Here is a 22,084-nt window from a genome sequence, read left to right on the forward strand (position 1 = left end):
AGCTTTGGTGAACCCACGTGATTGGTCACGTGGCACGACACACTCGCCCCACCCCCTCAAATGACATCATCACCCTCTCAAACTCTCACGAGAGTTTGCACAGATGCTGGTGAGAGGCTGGCAGGCCAGTCCACTGTGGCAGGAGGGGGGGGTCAGGGGAGGGAGCTTCAATACAGACCCCCATTCCCACTGCTGAGTCTCCAGTCCAGCTTAAGACAGGGGCCCCTAGGGGCCTGTGGGGCAGTGCCCAGGGGTCCCATGCACACTCTTCCCCCATTGGCTGGCTGCTCCGGCATGCAAATGAGGGCGCGCGTCACTTCCGGAGGCCAATCGAGCGCCATTTTCTCTTTCTGGCCGAGCTGGGAGGAGGGGACGGGGTCGCGCGGGGTGGGCGCGCGCCGAGCCGGGGTCCCGCCGCGCGGGGCTGAGGCGGGCGGGCGCGGGGCCCCAGCGGGCGCGGCGAGAGCGGCGGGGGACGCGGCGGCGCTGCGGTCGCCCAGCGGTAGGTAACCCTGGCCTGCGCCGACGCCCCTGGCCCGGCCCGGCCCGGCCCGCGAAGTCCCGGCGGCGGCCCCGCCCCATCCCGCCCACACCCCGCGGCCCGGGGCCGCCTCATGAATCCCGCGACGTTCTCCCGGCGCGGGGTAGCCGCCAGAAGGGCGCCCGTCGTTCCTCCGCGTCACGTGGGGGCCGGGGGTGGGGAGGGGGCGGGGATGGGGGTTCGGGGGGCGGGGCGGGGGGACGGGACCGGGGTGAGGGGGACAAGGGGACTGGGCGGCGGCAGGGGAGGGCCGGGCGTGCGGAGGGCGGCGGGACGGGGACCCGGGGAGCCGCCCGGAGCGAGTGCGGACGCGGGCCGAGCGGATGCGAGCTCACCCGGCCTGCGCTGTGGCGGCTGTCTCGGGAGGAGAGAACAGCCGGTAGCAAAGCCCAGTTCCTTCACCCCTGAGCGTTTGGTGTGAATATTGACCACATGCAGTTGTTGACATGAACGTTTTAACTTTTCATATGTCGTCGCTTCCTGCGTTGACGTACAGTCTGGGTGCAGAATTTCTCCTCTCACTTGGCTTTGGAACGTCCAAAGCTGTAGCCACCAGTTCACCCTGTACACAGTTGCAAAATGATAAGTAGTTAAATATTTAAAGTATTTTCTTTGAATTTGAATGGGAGGCTTACCTGAATGCTCTTAAAACTCGTTCTGATTGAATGGAATGGGTGATGGCAGCCTCTTGAGACCTGAAGGACTCTTCTGTGTGGTGATTTACAATGCAGATGGGCAAGTGCCGGCAGACAGCGGCGGGTACCCCGGTCTCGCCAGATAGGTGGGGCGGGGAGTCAAGGTTGTGGGGAGAGGACCGCGTGAAAAGTGCGGCTTCTGGGAAGTGCGTGTTCATCTTTGGAAGTGAAGTAATGCGTGCGTGACTTACTTAGAGCTGAACGAACTTTGATATTCCGGTTGGAGATGCAGCTGTGTTGAGCCAGTGGTCTTTAGGCGTGGAAGTGACAGACCTGTGTGCAGGAAGGGAACTGGTGCTGGCCTGGAGGGTGGGGCGGAGATGCTCACCCGTCCGTCTGAGCAGTGGTGAGGACGTGAGAGCTGGATTTAGGGTTAGGAATTGAAGGTCGGTGACGGGAGGTGAAGGTGGAGTTGTTAAAAGATTTTTAGCTGCAGAGATCTGGGACACCTTTTTAACTTGAACCCAGGTTTGCGATGTGCTTTTGGTGAATTTGTGGTTGAAGTCCCTTTGAGGGGTCACGCCCCAGCTTTCTGCCGTGGCCGCCACTCTGGATGTCACACACCTGTTAGGGCAGTGTTTAACAAGTGGGGAGACTGACTGAAAGATGATGACTTGCTGAAGGCCACAAGTCTGAGAAGGGGTCTTCCTGTGTTTGAACCCAGACCTTTGAATCTTGCTTTCATGCATTGTACAAATACTGTGTGTGTTCTTTTTAAAATTAATTAATTAATTTATGGCTGCGTTGGGTCTTCGTTGCTGCGCGCGGGCTTTCTCTAGTTGCGGCGAGCCGGGGCTTCTCTTCCTTGCGGTGCGTGGGCTTCTTCTTGCAGTGGCTTCTCTTGTTGTGGGTCACGGGCTCTAGGCGTGCGGGCTTCAGTAGTTGTGTCTCCCGGGCTTCAGTAGTTGTGGCGCACAGGCTTAGTTGCTCCGCGGCATGTGGGATCTTCCCGGACCAGGGCTCGAACCCGTGTCCCCTGCATTGGCAGGCGGATTCTTATCCACTGCGCCACCAGGGAAATCCCTGAATATTATGTGTTTTCAAAGTTACTTAAAAACAAAACAACAGCAAACCTGTATTCCAATAGTTGGGACATTTCATGTAGATTTTTTGGAGTTAGATAATGGCAACTCACAGTTCTAAGTGCTTTTCTTGTGTTAAACTGTTCTTTTCTCAAAAGTGCTTCTCAGAGTAGGTTGTGCAGAAGGAACTGAGGCCCCAGGATTAAGTGACTTGTCGAAGATCACACAGCTAGTCAGATGTGGAGCTGATTTGAGCTCAGGCAGTGCAGCTCCAGAATCTTTTGCTCGTGAGATGATTGTGTGGGGTTGCTTCTGAAGTGAAATCTTTTTAGAACTGAAAAGAAACTGAACTGAAAAGAACTGAACTGAACTGAAAAGAAAGTTCTGTGGCTTTAAAAAGTATTATATTACCTGAATGATTTTCTTTTTTGCAGTGTATTTTTTCAATAATGGAATATTCTTAAATAATCATGATACTAAAAAGCAACAAAAGAAACCCTTTAAGTGCCTCTTTGGGAAGTAATATTTTCTTGTGCACATCAGCACAATTTTTGGTAATCCCGTGTCTACCACACACTGTGAAATTAAAGGTAATTTACTATGAACAGAGGTGGATAGATTAGTGCAGCTGCATTAGCCTGCTGTTTTCTAATGGTGAAGATACAGATTTAACCGAGTACTAAGAATATATAGAGAACAGCATCAGTAAAGGATCTATAGATATGGAAGCACTGAACAACTTCTTTCCTAGTTAATTAATCCACTAGGTCCTCTTTATGAAATCTTGCATCTCTTAGAATGGAGAAATAATGGTAAAAGTCACCTTCTGTTCCCCAAAGTGATTGGCAACAGTAGACCAAGGATTTTGAAAGAATTGTTTTAAGGTTATGAAACTTCTGTGATTTACCTACGTTTTATTTTTTATTATCTTTACTTGGTTTCCCTAAAACAGCAAACTGCTGAAAAGGGGAAACTTTTTTTTTTAATTAAGCATGGATCTGTGTACTTGTTTTGGAAGGGGGCGGGGAACCACAATCGCGATGATGAGGGAATGGGGCACTTACAGTTGAGAATAAAAAGCTCTGATTCTCCAAATTGAAGAAGACAAACTTCCTTGGCCCTCCTCCCAAGCCTTGAACAAGTAACTGCCGAGCCTTTTAAAACTTGCCCAGTCACTGGAAGCCTCTTTTCAGTGCCTTCCTCCTGAGGGTCGGCCTGTCGGTAGCAGCCTTGGGAACCATCCTGTGAAAATTGGCCAATCCCTAAACTGCTTCTGAGAGTGTACCAATCCCTGTACTCCTTGCTTCTCAAAACTGTGATAAGATCAGCACTTGCTTTGTAAGGCCAGATTTCTTTGCAAGCAAAAAATTCAGCTTTTTTGTTTTGGATATATGTGGATGGTGGTCTTAACCTTGGACAATTCTATTTACCAGCTTTGGGGAAAGAAGAACCCCAAAGGATAGAGAGGATAGTGGGACTTTAAGGAGGAAATAACGGCAAGTCTGATAAAGTGAGTGGAAAGCATAAAGAAGGATTTTTGTTGAGGCATGCTCTGGCCAAGGAAGCCAGTCTGGGCTTGAAAGTGACCTTGTGCTTAATATTTAGGAATGCCACCACGAGGTTCTTGACAGCTCCTCTGTTAAATTATGCTTTTGAAGGCTAGAACCCAATTCAGTGAATTTTATTGTTAATAATTTTATTATTAGTTTTTTTTTTTTTTTTTTTGGCTGTACGCGGGCCTCTCACTGCTGTGGCCTCTCCCGTTGCAGAGCACAGGCTCCGGACACGCAAGCTCAGCGGCCATGGCTCATGGGCCCAGCCGCTCTGCGGCATGTGGGATCCTCCCGCACCGGGGCACGAACCCGTGTCCCCTGCATCAGCAGGCGGACTCTCAACCACTGCGCCACCAGGGAAGCCCTAATTTTATTATTTTTAACTTTACTTCCTCTGATTTTTATATCTCCCAGTTCTAAAATGCTAAATGATCCTTCAAGCTCACTTTCTACTGAGCCTGAGATACACTTTTCACATAGATAACTTGTCTGAAAAGCGTGTCTGTTCCAAATCAGCTTTTCAAACACTTCATGTTTCTTTATTACCCACGAAAAGTTCCTCCCACTGTTAACCCTCCCTGCCCCGCTCATCTCTCGTTTTATTCCAGTCCACCTTTTTGGTTTTACTTACCTTTTGCCCAGTATATTCAGACTTTTACTACCTTACCTCAGTCATTTTCTGATGCTGATCTATTCACTTGGAATGTCTTGGACTCCAAGTCACCAACCCTCCATAGCCTTTCCATTTTGAACCTCAGTGATAGGCCCAGATGTGCAAAGAAAACATGATTCCTGCCCTGAAGAAGTTCAGTCCAATAGGGAAAATAGGTGTAGAAGTAGATAATTACAACGTAGTGAGGTGAGTGCAATGAAATAAGTATAAACTGGCCACTCTGGGAATTCCTCGGAGGGGCACCAAGCTTATCCTTGAGGGAGGAGGGGTTATAAGAGGGTATAGAGCGGAATTGCGGGCTTACAGAAATTATTTAAGATCTTGGGAGGTACTGCCAGTTGTCCTGTAAACATGCAGAAAGTACAGTTTTTCTACTTATCCTCACTACCAGTGGACATTATCAATCTTTAAGTTACTGTTTTGATAATAAAAAATTGGCATTCATTTTTTTACCTGGCATTTCTTTAACTCGAGTTTAACTGATTTTGTTTTATAGCTTGCACATTAAAACTTTTTTTGAAATAGTTTCGGATTTATAGAAAGTTGCAAGTACAGTACAAAGAACTTCTTCCCCTGAATCATTTGAAACTAAGTTGACAAAAATGATGCCACATTACCCCCAATATTGTCTGTTTCCTACAATAAGAACATTCTCATATATATCCAGAACACAACCATCAAAATCAGGAGATCAATTTATTACCATCTAATCCTCAGACTCCATTGAAATTTTGCCAGTTGTTCCAATAACATCATTTATAGTAAAGAATCTAGTTAGAATTGCGCATTGAATTTAGTTATCTTTAGTCTCTCTCAATCTGGAACAGTTCTTAGTTTTTCCTTCCATGATCTTTTTCTAAGTGTATAATTAGTTGATTTTTAGTAAATTTATAGAGTTGTGCAACCAACAGCGCAATCTAATATTAGAACATTTCCAGCACTCTCCCCAAAAACCTATCCATGTGCAGTTACTACCCGTTCCCACCCGCAGCTGACTGCTAATCTACCTTCTATCTCTGTAGATTTGTCTTTTCTGAACATTTCATGTAAATGGAATCAGACAGTATGAGGACTTTTGCGTCTGGCTTCTTTCACTTAGCGTCATGTTTTCGAGATTCATTCATGTTGTAGCGTGCATCAGTACCTAGTTACTTTTATTGCCAGATACTATTTTGTGGTATGGGTATGCCGTATTTTGTTCATCCAGTCAACATTTGGTGGACACTTGGGTTGTTTCCACATTTTGGCTATTATGAATAGTGCGCCCTTGTATCATCTGGACACTTTTGAAGATTGCAGGTTAGATATTTTGTACAGTGTCTCTGAACTGAATGTCTGCCAGACTTCTGTGAATTACACTTTCCCCTTTGGTTATTAACAAGTATTTTGTGGGGAGATGCTTGGAAACCATGTAAAATATCCCATTCCTCACTAAACTTTCAATTTATTAAATTGTTTATGTTACCATGGACTTAAGTTTACATTCTAGTGGGTTATATTTTGGTTACTATTTCTGAATACCAAACCACCCCAAAACTTTGTAGAATGAAACATTTTATTAAAAAAACTCAGTAATTCTTTGGGTCAGGAGTTCAGGTGGGAGCAGGGAAGCTGGCTTGTTTATATTCCACAATGTCTGGGGCCTCATCTGGAAAGACTCAAAGGCTCAGGGTGACTGGACAGCTGCAGGCTCTAGAGCATCTTCACTCTTGTGTCTGCTAGTTGATGCGGAGCCTCTCCATGTGGGCTAGTTGAACTTCTTACAATAAGGAGTCTAGATTCCAAGAGTAATGGTACCCAGAGGGCAGGCAAAAGCATGTGGCATTTTTATGGTCTACCTTTGGAATTCACATGGCATTACTTCTGCCACACTTTATTGGTTGAGGTTGCCAGAAAGTTCTGCCCAGGTTCTAAGGGTGGGAGCATAGATGCCCCTACTTTTTGGGAGGAGTGTCAAGGACATATTTTAAGGAAAGCATGTGGGATGGGAGATCCTGTTACGCTATCTTTGGAAAATTCAGTGCCACAGATTAATCTGTTATTGTCATTACTTATTTGGTACCCACATTGTCCCACATTTGGCTTGTGGGAACTTCTTCAAGCGCTTGACTTCTTTTGAGTCCTTTTGACATGTCTCACCATTCTTTGAGCAACTTCGTTATTTTCTGGCATAAGACATTCTAGGCTCATCTTGTCTTTTATGTGCTCCAGCCCTAGAATCAGCCGTTTTTTCCAAGGAGCCCTGTTTCCTTTTAATGGAAAGTGGTATTTAGAAAGTAAGATTTGAGGGACTTCCCAGGTGGCACAGTGGTTAAGAATCTGCCTGCCAATGCAGGGGACACGGGTTCGAGCCCTGGTCTGGGAAGATCCCACATGCTGTGGAGCAACTAAGCCCATGAGCCACAACTACTGAGCCTGCGTTCTAGAGCCTGTGAGCCACAACAACTGAGCCCGTGTGCCACAACTACTGAGCCCATGCCCTGCAACAAGAGAAGTCGCCGCAATGAGAAGCCCCCATACTGCAATGAAGACTAGCCTCTTCTGTCCGCAACTAGAGAAAGCCTGGGCGCAGCAACAAAGACCCCACGCAGCCAAAAATAAGTAAATAAATAAATAAAATTAAAAAAGAAAAGAAAAGTAAGATTTGGGCCCAAGGAGTGCTCACTGCTACTGGGGTGTGTAACTGCTTCCAGGCTCTTGCAGTGGACAGAGCTATACAATATACACAGACACATTAACAAATGTATTTATTTTTAATCTATGTATGTGTTAAAAATAATGAGGTCACAGCTATACCTCTTATCATGGTCAAGTACCACAGGATTTATTTTAATTTTATGCTTTTTCAGGTATTTTAAAAACAGCTTTATGGAGATGTAATTTACATACCATACACTTCATCTTTTTTTAAATAAATTATTTACTTATTTATTTATTTGGCTCTGCCGGGTCTTAGTTGCGGCACGTGGGATCTTCACTGAGGCACACGGGATCTTTAGTTGCGGCATGCAGGATCTAGTTCCCTGACCAGGGGTCGAACCCAGGCTCCCGGCATTGGGAGCGTGGAGTCTTAACCACTGGACCACCAGGGAAGTCCCCAGTTCACCTATTTAAAGTGTACTTACTAAGTGGCTTTTAGTAGGTTCACAGAGTTGTGCATACATCACCACAGTCGATTTTAGAATATTGTCATTATTCCAAAAGGAAACCCTGTTCCCCTTAGCCATCACCTTCCAGTCCACCTCAGCCTTAAGCAACCAGTATTCTCCTTTCTGTCTCTATAGATTTGTCTGTTCTGGATACTTCATATACATTGAATCATATAATATGTGGTCCTTGGTGTCTGGCTCCTTTCACATAGCATAATGTTCCCTCACACAGGATCTTTGTTGAGGCATGTGGGAGCTTTCGTTGAGGCACCAGGGCTTCTCTTTAGTTGTGGCTCATGGGCTCAGTAGTTGTGGCCCACGGGCTTAGTTGCTCCACGGCTTATGGGATCTTCCCAGACCAGGGATTGAACCCATGTCCCCTGCATTGGCAGGCAGATTGTTAACCACTGCGCCACCAGGGAAGTCCCCTTAGCCTATTTTTAAGTTGGGTTTTTTATTTGCCTTTTAATTATTGTTATGTATTCTGGATATAAGTTTCTTATCAGAAATAAGATTTACAAATATTTTCTCCCATTTTGTGGATTCTCTTTGCTTTTTTGATGGTTTCCTTCAAAGCAGGTAGGTCTTTAATTTTGATGAAGTCCAACTTATCTATTTTTTCTCTTGTTGCTAGTGCTTTTTGGTGTCATATCTAAGAATCCATTGCCAAATCCAAGGTCATGAAGATTTATGCCTATGTTTTCTTCCGAGAGTTTTAAAATTTCACCATGTGCATGTATGATCCATTTGGAGTTAATTTTTGTATATGGTATAAGGGAAGAGTCCAACTTCATTCTTTTGTATGTGGAAATCTGATTGTCCCAGAGTAAAAATTACTCTGCTTTACCAGCCCTGTTTTAAAAAATTTTATGTGTGTATGTGTATATGTACTTATTACAGTTTTGTTTTCTTCCCTTTTAAGGAAAATTTCAAAAATGTTTCAAATTCCCGTGGAGAATCTTGACAACATCAGGAAGGTACGGAAAAAGGTGAAAAGCATTCTTATGGATATTGGGCTTGACAGCTGCAAGGAGTTGCTGAAGGTAAGAAGACATAAGTAACAGATTAAGAGAAGACAGTAATATTGGAGATACTGGGGGTGGTGAGATTTGAACTGGGAGGTTTTGGAGAATGGGTAAGATGCCTCAAGATGGAAATTGCCGACTCTTGAAATGAGGCGTGGGAATAGCATTCGTTTTTATTCATGTCTTTGACTTAAAGTGGGCTACTTTAGGCTCTTCCAGTTTTTTTTTTTTACAAATTTATTTATTTTTGGCTGCGTTGGGTCTTTGTTGCTGCACGCCAGCTTTCTCTAGTTGTGGTGAACAGGGGCTTCTTTTGTTGCAGAGCACGGGCTCTAGGCACGTGGGCTTCAGTAGTTGCAGCACATGGGCTCTAGAGTGCAGGCTCAGTAGTTGTGGCGCACGGGCTTAGTTGCTCCGTGGCATGTGGGATCTTCCCGGACCAGGGATTGAACCCGTGTCCCTTGCATTGGCAGGCGGATTCTTAACCACTGCGCCACCAGGGAAGCCCTCTTCCAGTTTTTAACATTACTTTTAGGAGGGACTGTTTATAGTCATTAGTTGCAACATATTTTTGTTTTTGATCTTTGAGGGGAGTGTCTTGAATTACATAAATTATTTTATCAGAAGAAAACTAACTCAATTTTGTTAGAGTGATCGTCAAATGGGGATGCATTCTTGTATGATAGGGTTGTTTGTTTTCTTTTGTTTTTTTCTGATTTGTGAATTTAATACATTCAGTCTTACAAAAGTTTAAAAATTCAGGTCACAGTCACACACTTTATTGATAAATTATGGTCTCATATAATTTTATCTTTTCTTATAACTGGAGAATATATGGCTGGCATAAAGAAATAAAAATTGTTAAATAAAGCTTGCTTTGCAGCTTTATAGCCACTTATAATTCTATGCATGTTTAATTCATAGCTATTGAAATAGGGACCGTGTCTGCTTTGAATTTTTCAGACTTGTGAAGAATTCGATTCAAGGTGTTATTGGCCTGGGAAGAGTTCAGTTTCTTAATTTTCAAATCTCAGACTTTGAACCAGATTGACTTTTATTTATAAAAAGGTGTTCAGGTGTTCTGATGCTGAAAGACCAATACGTAACCAGGATTCTCATTAATGGTCAGAATTGATTTTTGCTCTAAAGTAAAATTTCTCAAAGGTAGACCTCAAATAGTTATCTTCAAACATTACCACCCCAGAGAGATCTTCCCCCTAAAATGCTGCCCTTTTCACTTTGTTATCTTACCTGTTCTTTCTTCAGAGCTCCTGCAATACCTGATGTTATTTGTTTATCTGTATCCCTCACTCGAATGTAAGAAGGCATGGACCACATTGTTTTGTTATCCACTCTATTACCTGTACATGCTTAACATATATATTTTTTTTAACAAATATTTTTCAAGTGAATGAATGAAAGTAAAACCCAAGTAGAGAAGTACTTTCAATAACAGACTGTGCCTGAAAGTTTATTTGGAAATAAAAGGTTGGAGGAGATACTGAATTGGAAGCTCTTAGACACTGTTGTTCAAGAACAGTCTTAAAGTGAGAGCACGGTCATTGTTCCTGCAGCTCTGTCTGTAAGTCATATTTTATGCATGAGGAAGAAAGCAGGATAATCTTTTGGAGACAGGTTTGAGAAGGTAGATAGTGGACACATAGTCCATTAATAATAGATAAGTATGTGAGTTTAAGTAATATTTGCAGAGAATATAAAAATAACAAGCTAAGAGCACAATATATATAGACTGAGGAAATTTCAAATGATAATGTATGAGAAAATTTTTGGAATGGTGCCTGGCACGCAGTAGATGCTCAAAAAATGTGCCCTGAAGGTATAGCAGTGCCTTCAGTAACAGACTGAAACTCTCTGGAATATTTGGGGGATGAAGGCGTGGCTTTCACTTTAGTCCTGGCTAGCAGCTAGCGGTGTGGCCTTGGGCACATCTGTGACTCTTTGGGCCTCGGTGTCCTCGTTCCAAGGAATGTAGAGAATTAGTCAGGATACTTACCCTTGAAAGGGGTTGACAGTCTAGCAGGAGCTGAGACAAACTGGAAACAGTAATAGTGAGAAACAGACAGATCACTTCTAGCTGAGGAGGCTAGAACAGCCTTTATGGAGGAGATGAGATTTGAACTGTTTTTTGTTTGTTTTTATTTGTGTATTTATTTATTTATTTTTGGCCGTGCCGCATGGCATGAGGGATATTAGTTCCCCAGCCAGGGATAGAACCTGTGCCCCCTGCGATAGAAGCACAGAGTCTTAACCACTGGACCGCCAGGGAAGTCCCCATGTTTTTAAAGATAGGGTAGGATTCTCCAGTGGAATTAGAAAGAATATTTCAGGAACATGGAATTTAGAATCACAACCCAGTTGATTAATCCCCATCACACTAGGCTAAGTGAATTCAGTTTTTTAAAAAACTGTTCTATTTAGAAATAATAATTCAAACTTACAGAATAGTTACAAGAATAAAAATAGTACAGGGAACACTCATTACCCTTTACCCAGACTTACCAGTTGTTAACATTTTCTCCCATTTGCTTTAATATTTGCACACTCTTGCCTGTGCTGTGTGTGTGTAGTATTTTTCCCTGAGCCACTTAAGTAGGTTGCTTATCTCATGACCCTTATTACCTAAATACTTAAAGTGTGTGTTTTCTAAGAATAAGATTAGTCTCTTATATTGCCACAGGATGGTTATGAACTTAGGTAAATTTAACATGGATATGACATTTTTGTCTAATCGTTTATAGCATTTTTTCCCCCTGTCAGTGGTGGACCCAATTTAGGGTCAGGTATTGCCTTTGGTTGTCATCTCTCTTTAGTCTCCTTTAATGTGAATTTACTTTTTAAATGGAATTTTTACAGAATTAGTTTTATTTTTAGGTAAAATGCCAGAAACAACTAAAATTTTTCATCCTGGAGTCCTTTGTTTTTGACATGGCGTAAAACTGGACATTCCTCACTAACTTGCTTCCTCAGTCAGCCTAAGAATTGTTTACTCATCTGAATTTGTTCAGGACTGTTTACTTTTTCTTTCCAAGACTATAGTGACACAGAAACATACATACTTCACAAGAGAAAAGTAAGAGATTTGAATGGCATACCAGAATTGTTAATTAACTATTAGGTTAAATTTTACTATTTCTTTTGGGGGAAAATTTTTGTTTTATTAATTTGTAGTTGGTCCTATATTTTGCAAAATTTTTGAAAATTCAAGCAATGTAGAAGTTCATTATAGAAAAATTAGAAAATATACACAAACTTAGAGGAAAAAAATGACTCAATTGTAAACCATTACCCCAGAATCTCCATGGTAAACACTGTTATATCTTTCCAGATTTTTAGAAACAGGACATGATCTAACTATAAAATACTATACTAGTAGCTTTGTTCTTACTTTTCTCTGAATCTCCTATGAAGAACTTCTTTCCACGTCAAATGCATTTATTCTTAATCCATTGTATTATTTAGAGTCTCTTGGTCTCAAGCAACGAAAACCAGTACTGACCAAGTTAAGTTAAGCAAGAGGGAATTTATCTGAAGTCTGTGGGTGCTTACAGAGAGTCAGCCCTGGGGACACCTGTCCATGTGGTCCTTTCCGTTTCTTTAGGCAGCATTTCAGATTTCGTAGTGAGAAATCACTCTGCCTTCTCTGATTTCCAAGGTATATATGACTCCACTTATCCTAAGAGTTAGGCCCTCAAATCGTAGGCTGTACAGTTCTTGTCAAAAGCCTGGCTGAGAAAAGTGAATCTTAGGGGAAATAGGCTCTTCCAAGAACCTTATCTCCTTTTCTAAAAATAGATCTAAACCCTGCTACTCCTTAGAGTATCTTGAGGAGTTTTTTAAAAAGTTAACATTTGGGGCTTCCCTGGTGGCCCAGTGGTTAAGAATCCGCCTGCCAAAGCAGGGGACATGGGTTTGAGCCCTGGTCCAGGAAGATCCCACATGCCGCAGAGCAACTTAACTTATGTGCCACAACTCCTGAGCCTGCGCTCTAGAGCCCGTGAACCACAACTAACTGAGCCCTCATGCCACAAGCCCGCACGCCTAGATCCCATGCTCCACAACAAGAGAAGCCACCGCAATGAGAAGCCTGCCCACCACAACGAAGAGTAGCCCCTGCTCACTGCAACTAGAGAAAGCCCACGCGCAGCAATGAAGACCCAATGCAGCCAAAAATAAATAAAATAAAAATTTAAAATATAAAATAGGGCTTCCCTGGTGGCGCAGTGGTTGAGAGTCCGCCTGCTGATGCAGGGGACGCGGGTTCGTGCCCGGGTCCGGAAGGATCCCACATGCCGCAGAGCGGCTGGGCCCGTAAGCCGTGGCCCCTGAGCCTGCACGTCTGGAGCCTGTGCTCCGCAACGGGAGAGGCCACAGCAGTGAGAGGCCCGCGTACCGCAAAATAAAATAAAATAAATTAGATCAAGATACTCAAAAAAAAGTTAACATTTGATCAGTTAAATTAAAGGCTACCTACATAATTTGGAGGACACTGTGCAAAACGAAAATGCAGGGCCGTGGACAGGCCCCATAGGCGTACTGTCCCAACCCACAGCAGATGGGTGACTCCCAAGAGATTGCAACTTCTGTGCCAGGATGCTTCTGTTGCCTGGATCCAGGGTGGGCTCAAGGCCCCAGGTTATCTACCAAACACCTTGGTGCTGCCAGTCCAGGGTTGGGCTGGTTACCACCTTCCTCCTCCTCTCCCCAGGTCTGCCTGGCTCCCACCAGGGCGACTGGGGAATATGGACCTCTTGACAACTTGGTTGTTGCCCCAGGTGGTGGACAAGAGTCTAGGAGTGGTTGCAGGGTGAGGGGAGTTTGGAGGGTTGTGGAGACTGAGGGCAGGGACAGAATCTGTCCCAGGACAGTGGAGGTAGGACCACGCGTGAGCTGACGCTTCAGGCCCCTGACACATGCTCCACGGTCCTATCAGACTTCACTTTATAAAATAAATTCAAAGGTGAAATTATTAACACTTTCAAAATGCTGACAACAGGGATTACACCCCAGCACTGGCCTGTCTGAGCACAGGGCTCTGTGCAACTGCATCGGTCGTTTTCAAAACTTTCCCAGTTCTTTATTTTTTTAATTTAGTTAAAAAAAAATTTAGTTATTTAACCTCATGTTGAAAATATTATTTCAGTATGTAATCAGTATAAAATAAGTAATGAAATATTTTAACCTCTTTTTTCTCTTAAATCCTCCAAGTGTATTTATAGAATTTTTTTATTATGGTAAGATATATATAACATAAAATTTGCCATTTTAGCCTTTTTTTTGGGCCACGCTGCACGGCTTGTGGGATGTTAGTTCCCTGACCAGGGATTGAACCTGGGCCCCGGCAGTGAAAGCGCCAAGTCTTAACCACTGGACCACCAAGGAATTCTGCATTTTAGCTATTTTTAAGTGTATAGTTCAGTAGCATTAATGATATTAACACTGTTTTGCAACTAGATTTTCATCATCTCAAACAAACTCAGTAACCTTGAAGTAGTAACTCCCCATGTCCCACCCCAGCCTCTGATAACCTCTAATCTACTTTATGTCTCTATAGATTTGCCTGTTAAAAATATTTCATGTGAGTGGAGTCATGCAGTATTGGTCCTTTTGTGACTGGTTTATTTCACTAGCTTAATGTTTTCAATGTGGCATGTGTCAAAATCTTAACTCCTTTTTATGGCTAAGTAATATTCCATTATGTAGACATATACCACATTTTATCAGTTCATCTGTTGATACACACAGGTTGATTCCATCTTTTGGCAGTTGTGAATAATGCTGTGGTGAACTTTGCGTCACAGGTATCTGTTTGAGTCCCTGTTTCAGTTTTAGGGTATATACCTCAGAGAAATGCTGGGTCATGTAATAATTGTTTAGCTTTTTGAGGAACCACCTAACTGTTTCCACAGTGGCTGCACCTTTTTCAGTTGCCACCAGCCATGCATGAGGGGTCCAGTTTACCCACAGCCTTGCTAACATTTGTTCTCTCTTTCAGTCTCTCCCTCTTTCTCTCCCTCCCTCACCATTGTGGCCACTAATGATGTTGAGCATCTTTTCATGTGCCTATTGTACTTTTTTGCCCATTTTTAAATTGGATTGTTTGTCTTTTTGTTGTTGAGTTGTAGTTTTTTATGTATTCTGGATATTAAACCGTTATTAGGTATGTTTTGTAGATATTTCCTCCCATTTTTACTTTCTTGATAATATCTTGATGCACAAAAGTTTTAAATTTTGATGAGGCCCAATTTATTTGTTTATTTATTTATTTATTTTTGCGGTACCTGGGCCTCTCACTGTTGTGGCCTCTCCCGTTGCGGAGCACAGGCTCCGGACGCGCAGGCTCAGCAGCCATGGCTCACGGGCCCAGCCGCTCCGCGGCATGTGGGATCTTCCCTGACCGGGGCACGAACCTGTGTCCCCTGCATCGGCAGGCGGACTCTCAGCCACTGCGCCACCAGGGAAGCCCGGTCCAATTTATTTTTGTGTTTGCAACGCTTTCTATGTAGTATCTAAGAATCCATTGCCAAATTCAAGCCAAGAAGATTTTCTCCTTTGTTGTTTTCTAAGAGTTTTATGGTTGTAGTTCTTTTTGTTTAGGTTTTGATCCGTTTTGAATTAATTTTGTATATGGTGTGATATAGGGGTCTAACTTTATTCTTTTGCATGTGGAAATCCAGTTGTCCCAGTGCCATTTATTTGACTAATTTTTCCCACATTGAATGGACTTGGCGGCCTTGTAGAAAATGATTTGGCCATAGGTGCATGGATTTATTTCTGAACTCTCAATTCTAGTCCATTAATCTTTATGTCTATCCTTATGTTAGTATTACACTTTTGATTACCCTAGTTTTGTGATAAGTTTTGAAATTGGGAAGTGTGAGCTCTCCAACTCTGTTCTTTTTTTTTTTTTTAACATCTTTATTGGAGTATAATTGCTTTACAATGGTGTGTTAGTTTCTTCTGCACTTGCCCTTAGTGTGTTTTCGATTACCTTCATTATTTTACTCAGGTTTCCCCATGTAAAACCCTAAAAGAAGTTTTTTTTCAGAACTCGCGCTAGGAGAGTATGTGGCATGTCTTGAGTGTGCTGGACCCACATCAGGGATCGGTCCTGACCATCCTTTTCATTGCTTGGTCAGCCTCGTTAGGCAGGCCCATCCCTTGAATCTCATTAACGTGTAGAGGAAACTAGTACTGGGTTGCTTGATTAAAAAAAACAAAAAAACACATGTAATCAGTGGGAAAGTGGAAGAGACATTGGATGTTCTTTCTGTGTATGATGTGTGTGTTGCTTAGAGGAGAGATTTCTAATGTATGATGTGGACCCTTGAGGAATCATGAAGTTATTAGGGAGTACTACAATTTCTCTGGTGGCTGCAAATTCAAATGAAGCATTGTCTGAGAATTGAAAGTAATCTCTCCCATTAAATTACTGTTATATATCAAATGTTCATAGATACTGAGGTGATTAATATTATCCAAATTTATTTAAAAGTATTACTCTTCCTATCAGCTTTTGTCATCCTCTGTTTTCTCAATTAACAGCTATCAGAGATACAAATACTGTCACATGGAGGCCAGAAAGCTTTGAAGAAGCGGTAGGGAAAAAGGGGATTAAAAAAAGAAGGTCCCTAGGTTAGAGTGTCAAAGTATCTATCAGATTTATTGAGTGAGTTAGAGATAGAAGGAATTAATGTTGACTGTCTAGTAGAAGTTTGGATCCATGATCATTTTCGCCTTTTTGTCACCTTGTGGGTTATTACCTTGTAAGCCTTTTTTTCCTCCCAGTCTTGCCTTTGGTGCAAAAGCTTGACTACTCTAGCTCTTGCTTCTCACTGCACTGCACCACGTTCCTTTCTGTGCTGTTCTGCTCAGAGCTGCCATTTCTGAGGCAACTAGTGCACTTCTTTGCATCAAGTTACAGATTAGATGAGAACATTTCAACCAATGTTTACAAATTTGGGGTTGCTGCATCTAAATTAGGGAAGCTTAAACAAAAAGAGTGCACTGAACCCACCCCATGTCAATCTTCTGAGACCTATATATGTACAAACAGATTTTTAAAAATGTGTTAACCTATGTTTCTACATCTCATGTACAAAAATATATTGAAATATTCTTAATCCATTTATTTCCTAATGATTGTGGTTTTTTTCTTACTAGCTCTTTTTTTTCCTGCATCTGACAATGGAAAGCACTCTTTCCTTTAAACCCTTCTCATCGCCTGTCATAGAACATTACTGCTTCCCTCTTCCTTTTCCAGTATTTTCTTATGAAAAATTTAAGCCTACAGAGATACTGAAAGGCTTGTACTGTGAAAACCCATGTACCTACCACGTAAAGTCTGCAAAATTAACATGAATATGTATCTACACTCATCATTTTATCTTATTGTTTGATGCATTTCAAAGAAAGTTGCAGGCATTGATAAATTTGCTGTTTTTGTATTTGAAGTGAGACTTTCGTAGACAGCATATAATTGGATCGTGGTTTTTAACCCAATATGACATTCTCTACCTCTTATTTGAGTGTTTAGACCAGAGGTAGGCAAACTATGGCCCATGGGCCAAATCTGGCTTGCTGCCCGTTTTGTAAATAAACTTTCTTGGAATACAGCCATGCTTATTAGTGTTTACATATTGTCTATGGCTGCTTTTGTGCACAATGGTGGGATTGAGTAGTTGTATCAAACAGAGACTGCATGGCTGTCAAAGCCTTAAATATTTATCATCTGACTCTTTACAGAAACAGTTTACCAGCCCCTGTTATTTAATGTGATTGTTGACATGATTGGGTTTAAATCTCCCGTCTCACTGTTTGTTTTTACCTATCTTATCTGTTCTTTGTTCTTTTTATTCTTTTTCTGCTTTCGTTTGGATGAATATTTTTATGATTACATATTATCTCCATTTCTGGCCTATTAGCTGTACTTTGTGGGTACCTTCCTCATATAATACTGCTTCACATATAGTATACAGCAGCATGCTTTCATTTCCCCTTCCAGCCTTTGTGCTATTGTTGTCATATATTTTACCTCTATATATGTTACAAACCTCACAATAAAAGCAGTGTTCTATCCAGTTTTTTTTTATTTTATTTTTTTTTGCGGTACGCGGGCTTCTCACTGCTGTGGCCTCTCCCGTTGCGGGGCACAGGCTCCGGATGCGCAGGCTCAGCGGCCATGGCTCACGGGCCCAGCCGCTCCACGGCACGTGGGATCTTCCCGGACCGGGGCACGAACCTGTGTCCCCTGCATCGGCAGGCGGACTCTCAACCACTGCGCCACCAGGGAAGCCCCATATCCAATTTAAATCCTTGTAATAATTTGCACTTTTCTCTAGTTCTGAATTGACCTGGTAGCAATGTATTAGCCTAGGTATAGTCCAAGGCAGATGTGATATTAATTGTCATTCTCTGGCTTAACTAATTCTTTATTTTATATTAAAATAGTCTTTAATTATTAAAAAAACCCAGTAATATATACTGTGAAAGGTAGAAAGTACAGGTTATCATTTCTTTAGAAAATAGAAATATTAAATGCCACGTACCTACCGTTCAGAGATTTAGCTTTCTCTGTGTGTGTAAACATATAAATGCGTGTAGTATTTACCACAGTGAGCTCGTAGCGGTCACCCTTTCTTATTGCATGCTTTTTCAGTTACCTTCATCTTTCTGTGTCATCAAATGTTCATCCTATCTAATACCCAGTCCATATTCAGATTTCTCCAGTTGCCCCCAGATATTTTTCACACTCTGTCTCTTTGAAGCGGAATTCAGTCTGAACCCTGCTGCATCTGGCTTTAGTGTCTCAGAGTCACGTCCCTTTCCGTCTTGCCGTCCCTGTGGTGTTGTTAGCCACACACTTGAGCCCCTACGTCACTCCCCACCCTGACACTCTTCTCCGTGGTGCTCGCGCTGATGGAAGACAGTGTCTGCTCATGCAGTTTCTGTCTTTCAAAACTTACTTGTGGAAATCTCATCTGTTTATTTCTTATAAAACTGTAACTTAAAAAAAAATATATATATATTTATATATATTTTTGAATTTACGGAAGACTAAATACATGGAACAAAATCCAGCACCCTAACAAGTACGGCCAGGAAGGAAATCAGCTCTGTAATAGGATGGTTTAATGAACTACAATCAAGAAAGGATGGGAAAGGAAGAAAAAAATGTGCATTGAATTTAAGACACTGTAAAAACTCGGAAGACATATTCATCTATTATTCAAGTGTAAACTCAGTAAGTACTTGGTGTAAATTAAAAGGCCGCTGCTGAGGTACAAAAACTGTAATATTAACTTGGATTATTTCAGCATTTTCCCCAGGTCTCCAACTTGATGGGAACTCTGTCACAACTTGCCCTGGGCTGCATTTTCATTTCACTCTTCCCAAGTAGATTTCTTAGGTGCCAAGTAATCCCATCAGGTTCTAATTAAATATTTCTTTATCTTCTGAAATTATGTAATAATCTCTCTTTTTCTCCCTTTTTAAAAGGACCTTAAAGGCTTTGATCCAGGAGAGAAGTACTTTTATAACACATCATGGGGAGATATTTCTCTCTGGGAACCTTCTGGAAAGAAAGTGGTATGTATTTTCATTTTTGATTTTCATGTTTCCTAAGAACTTGGGGGTAAGTGTCAATTTAGTTCTGAGGAACATCATATGTTTTGGGGTTGCAGATGAATGAATGGGAGGAGGAGGAGGTGTAGTGTAAATATTCAGGGAAGTAGAAAGAAAAACAAAGTTAAACGTTTTGTGATATAGGATTATTGATGCTTTGAGAGTTTTCCGCCTATCAAGTTGGTAAAGTGATGTAGTGAAACTATTATTTGTCCTTGATTATTATATGTCTCTGATGTAAGAAGGGCTTCTGATTTATATAACTATTCTCAGTAAAAAGAAATGTCATGACTTTATATGTAACGAAGGTACATCCTGGTTTCAAAAATTAAAATAAGAATATGGAGTTTGAATCGAGGAACACAGTTTATAATAATTTGAAGCCTCACACTTAGGCAGATTCGAGCTAAAATATGTGACATACCGCTGAATTCTCCTTCTTAAAGTGTTTTCTTCTGGAACACCCTTCCTGCCCCCCAGCCACTGGACTATAGCACCTTCATCAGCGTCAAACCAGCACGTCCCAGATATGACGTCACTGCCTCCCCTCACCGCTCCCCACCCCCATTTGGCCAGATCGTGCGTCCCAGATATGATGTCACTGCCTCCCCTCACCGCTCCCCCACCCCATTTGGCCAGACCGTGTTGACCTTGGGAATTCTGGCTTTAACAACAAATTCCTGTAGCCAGTGAGTCATTTCTCCATCAGAATTTTACTTAAAAAAATTTCCGTTGTCACCTTGTCCTCCTGAGTCCTGCTTTCTGCCCTGTTTTGTGTCTCTTATCCTCCTTAACCCGAAACTCCCCTCTCTACCCACAGATACAGGGTTCCTTGAAACTGCTTTGATTTGGTTATTCTGCTCAGAACAGCTCATAGCTATTCAAATATGCCTTGTTTTGAAGATCTTGGCTTTGTGAATATTTTCTTGGGCCTCCCTGATTTTTCTCATCCAAATTCTTAAAAGATTCTGTAACATAACATGCAATATAATTTATAATTTATGCTTTTCATCAATAAACATATTTTGAATTCCTGTTACAAACTAGGTAAAACTTTGAGTGCTTGATACAAAGAGGTGAAAGTTAGGGTTCTTTTCCTCAGGGAGTTTATGTTTTTGTTCGGGTGAATAGGGCCTAGCATAAAAAGTTAAATAACAATATGAAAGAGTGGAGATTGAATTTGTTAAGTAGATACCATATTGAGAAAAAAAACCAATAAACCACTGTTGCCTGGCATGGTGGAGGCTGTGTTGTCTGCTCGTTGTAGTACCTTGCCCCTCTCTGTGCCGTAGGTAGCTTCTTGCTTTAATTTGTCTCTGGGTAATAGGATATGTGAACAGAGACAGTTTCGGGCACCATAGCAGAAAAGTGTGACCCTGCTGGATTATGTGGCTCATGCTGCACAGAAATGAGATGTGTTGGACTTTTGGGTTTGGGACTGAGACGCTCAGGTTATATCAGGTGATGGAGCCCAGCTGTTGTGGGACCTGAGGACGAGGCCTTAGGCTGACAGAGAGACAGGGACTATCACAGGGACAGGATTTCCACCAGCACCCAGAACACCTGACTCCCCTTCTTTTCTGCTTCTCTTCTTGGTTATTTTTTCTAACTCTGTTACAGTGAACCAAGGTCTCACGCTCAAATTGTTTCTGATTGGTCACTGTCCTAGAACTTTCACATACAAGTTTTTCTCTGAACATTTTGTCAGGGATTTTGTGCTTATGGACTTACTATTTATTTTCCATTTTAATAGGTTTGTAGTGGTATCTGCTCTGGTGTTAGTTTGCATTTCCCTAGTGACTGATGATGTTGAGCATGTTTTCGTGTGTTTGGCATCTGGATACCCTCTTTACTTTAAAGCATTTGATGCTTAAAATGTTTTGCCAGTTTTCTAAAAATTGGGTTATATGTTTTCTTACTGAGACTTTAACATGTCCACAAAAATGATTCTGGACACAAGTCCTTTATTAGATATGTGGTTTGCAAATATTGTCTCCTAGCCTGTGGTTTGTCTTTTTATCTTTTAAACAGTGTCTTTCAAAGAGCAGATTTCTTACTTTGATGAAGTCCTGTTTATCATTGTTTTCTATTATGGATCATACTTATGGTGTCATATTTAAGAAATCTTTTCTTAGCCCAAAGATCTGTTCAATACTAACAGATAGTAACAAGTTGTTAGTAAGTGCTATTGACTCTTCAATTGGGTGTAATTTTCGTTAAGTATCTGGTTTTTCAGTACAGCATTTTGTGGAGTATAAGATGCACCATTTTAAAATGAACCACTAATGAAACTAAAGTAATACTTCACACTTAAGCTGTGTTGCAGCATTGAACTGTCAGTTGTTTTCAGATTTCAGAGATATTAAAATATGGGGGGAAGAGTGTGTCAGAGTTAGTGAAAAATGTTTTTTTACTTTGTGATCTGTGGTTGGCTGTTGCCCTAGGTTTATTATAGATCCTCCTTGAAGTGCCAGAACCCGGGATTTCTAATTGCTGGGAAGGCAGTAGTAACATGTTGTTGAATGAGTTTGGGTGATTTCTCTGACCAGTGACCCAAGAGGAAAACTGCATGACTAGGAGAGAAGGTGACAAAACCCACTGGAGGGGAGTATGTGTATGTGTGTATGAGAGAGAGCGGTCACGAGAGCACAGATCTGGGAAGGAGCGGGGTGGCCTGTGGCCACTACAGTAGCTGGAAAAAGGGTTGCAGAACGGGAAGGCCTCTGCCCCAGTGTTTAACCTGTCCGCACCTTAACCTCCCTCCTTTGTGAAACTAGGGCCCGTG

The 22,084-nt window shown here is 42.0% G+C and overlaps 1 protein-coding gene across 2 annotated transcripts in view; it reads left to right on the forward strand.

Moving 5' to 3' along the window:
- The first annotated feature begins 476 nt into the window (after window positions 1-476).
- The window catches only part of ADNP2 (ADNP homeobox 2), a 30,282-nt gene continuing 8,674 nt past the window's right edge, over window positions 477-22,084 (forward strand). The window contains exons 1-3 of one of the 2 annotated variants that reach the window (XM_082668491.1): window positions 477-502; window positions 8,556-8,676; window positions 19,174-19,263. In XM_082668491.1, coding sequence (XP_082524617.1) covers window positions 8,569-8,676; window positions 19,174-19,263 — 198 coding nt within the window. In that variant the 5' untranslated portion in view covers window positions 477-502; window positions 8,556-8,568. Of the gene's footprint in view, window positions 503-8,536; window positions 8,677-19,173; window positions 19,264-22,084 lie in introns of those variants that run through there. The other variant, XR_014297576.1, reaches the window with a different exon arrangement.

The sequence above is a fragment of the Grampus griseus genome (genome assembly GCF_964374135.1).
Source record: "Grampus griseus genome assembly, chromosome: 12".
Taxonomy (NCBI): domain Eukaryota; kingdom Metazoa; phylum Chordata; class Mammalia; order Artiodactyla; family Delphinidae; genus Grampus; species Grampus griseus.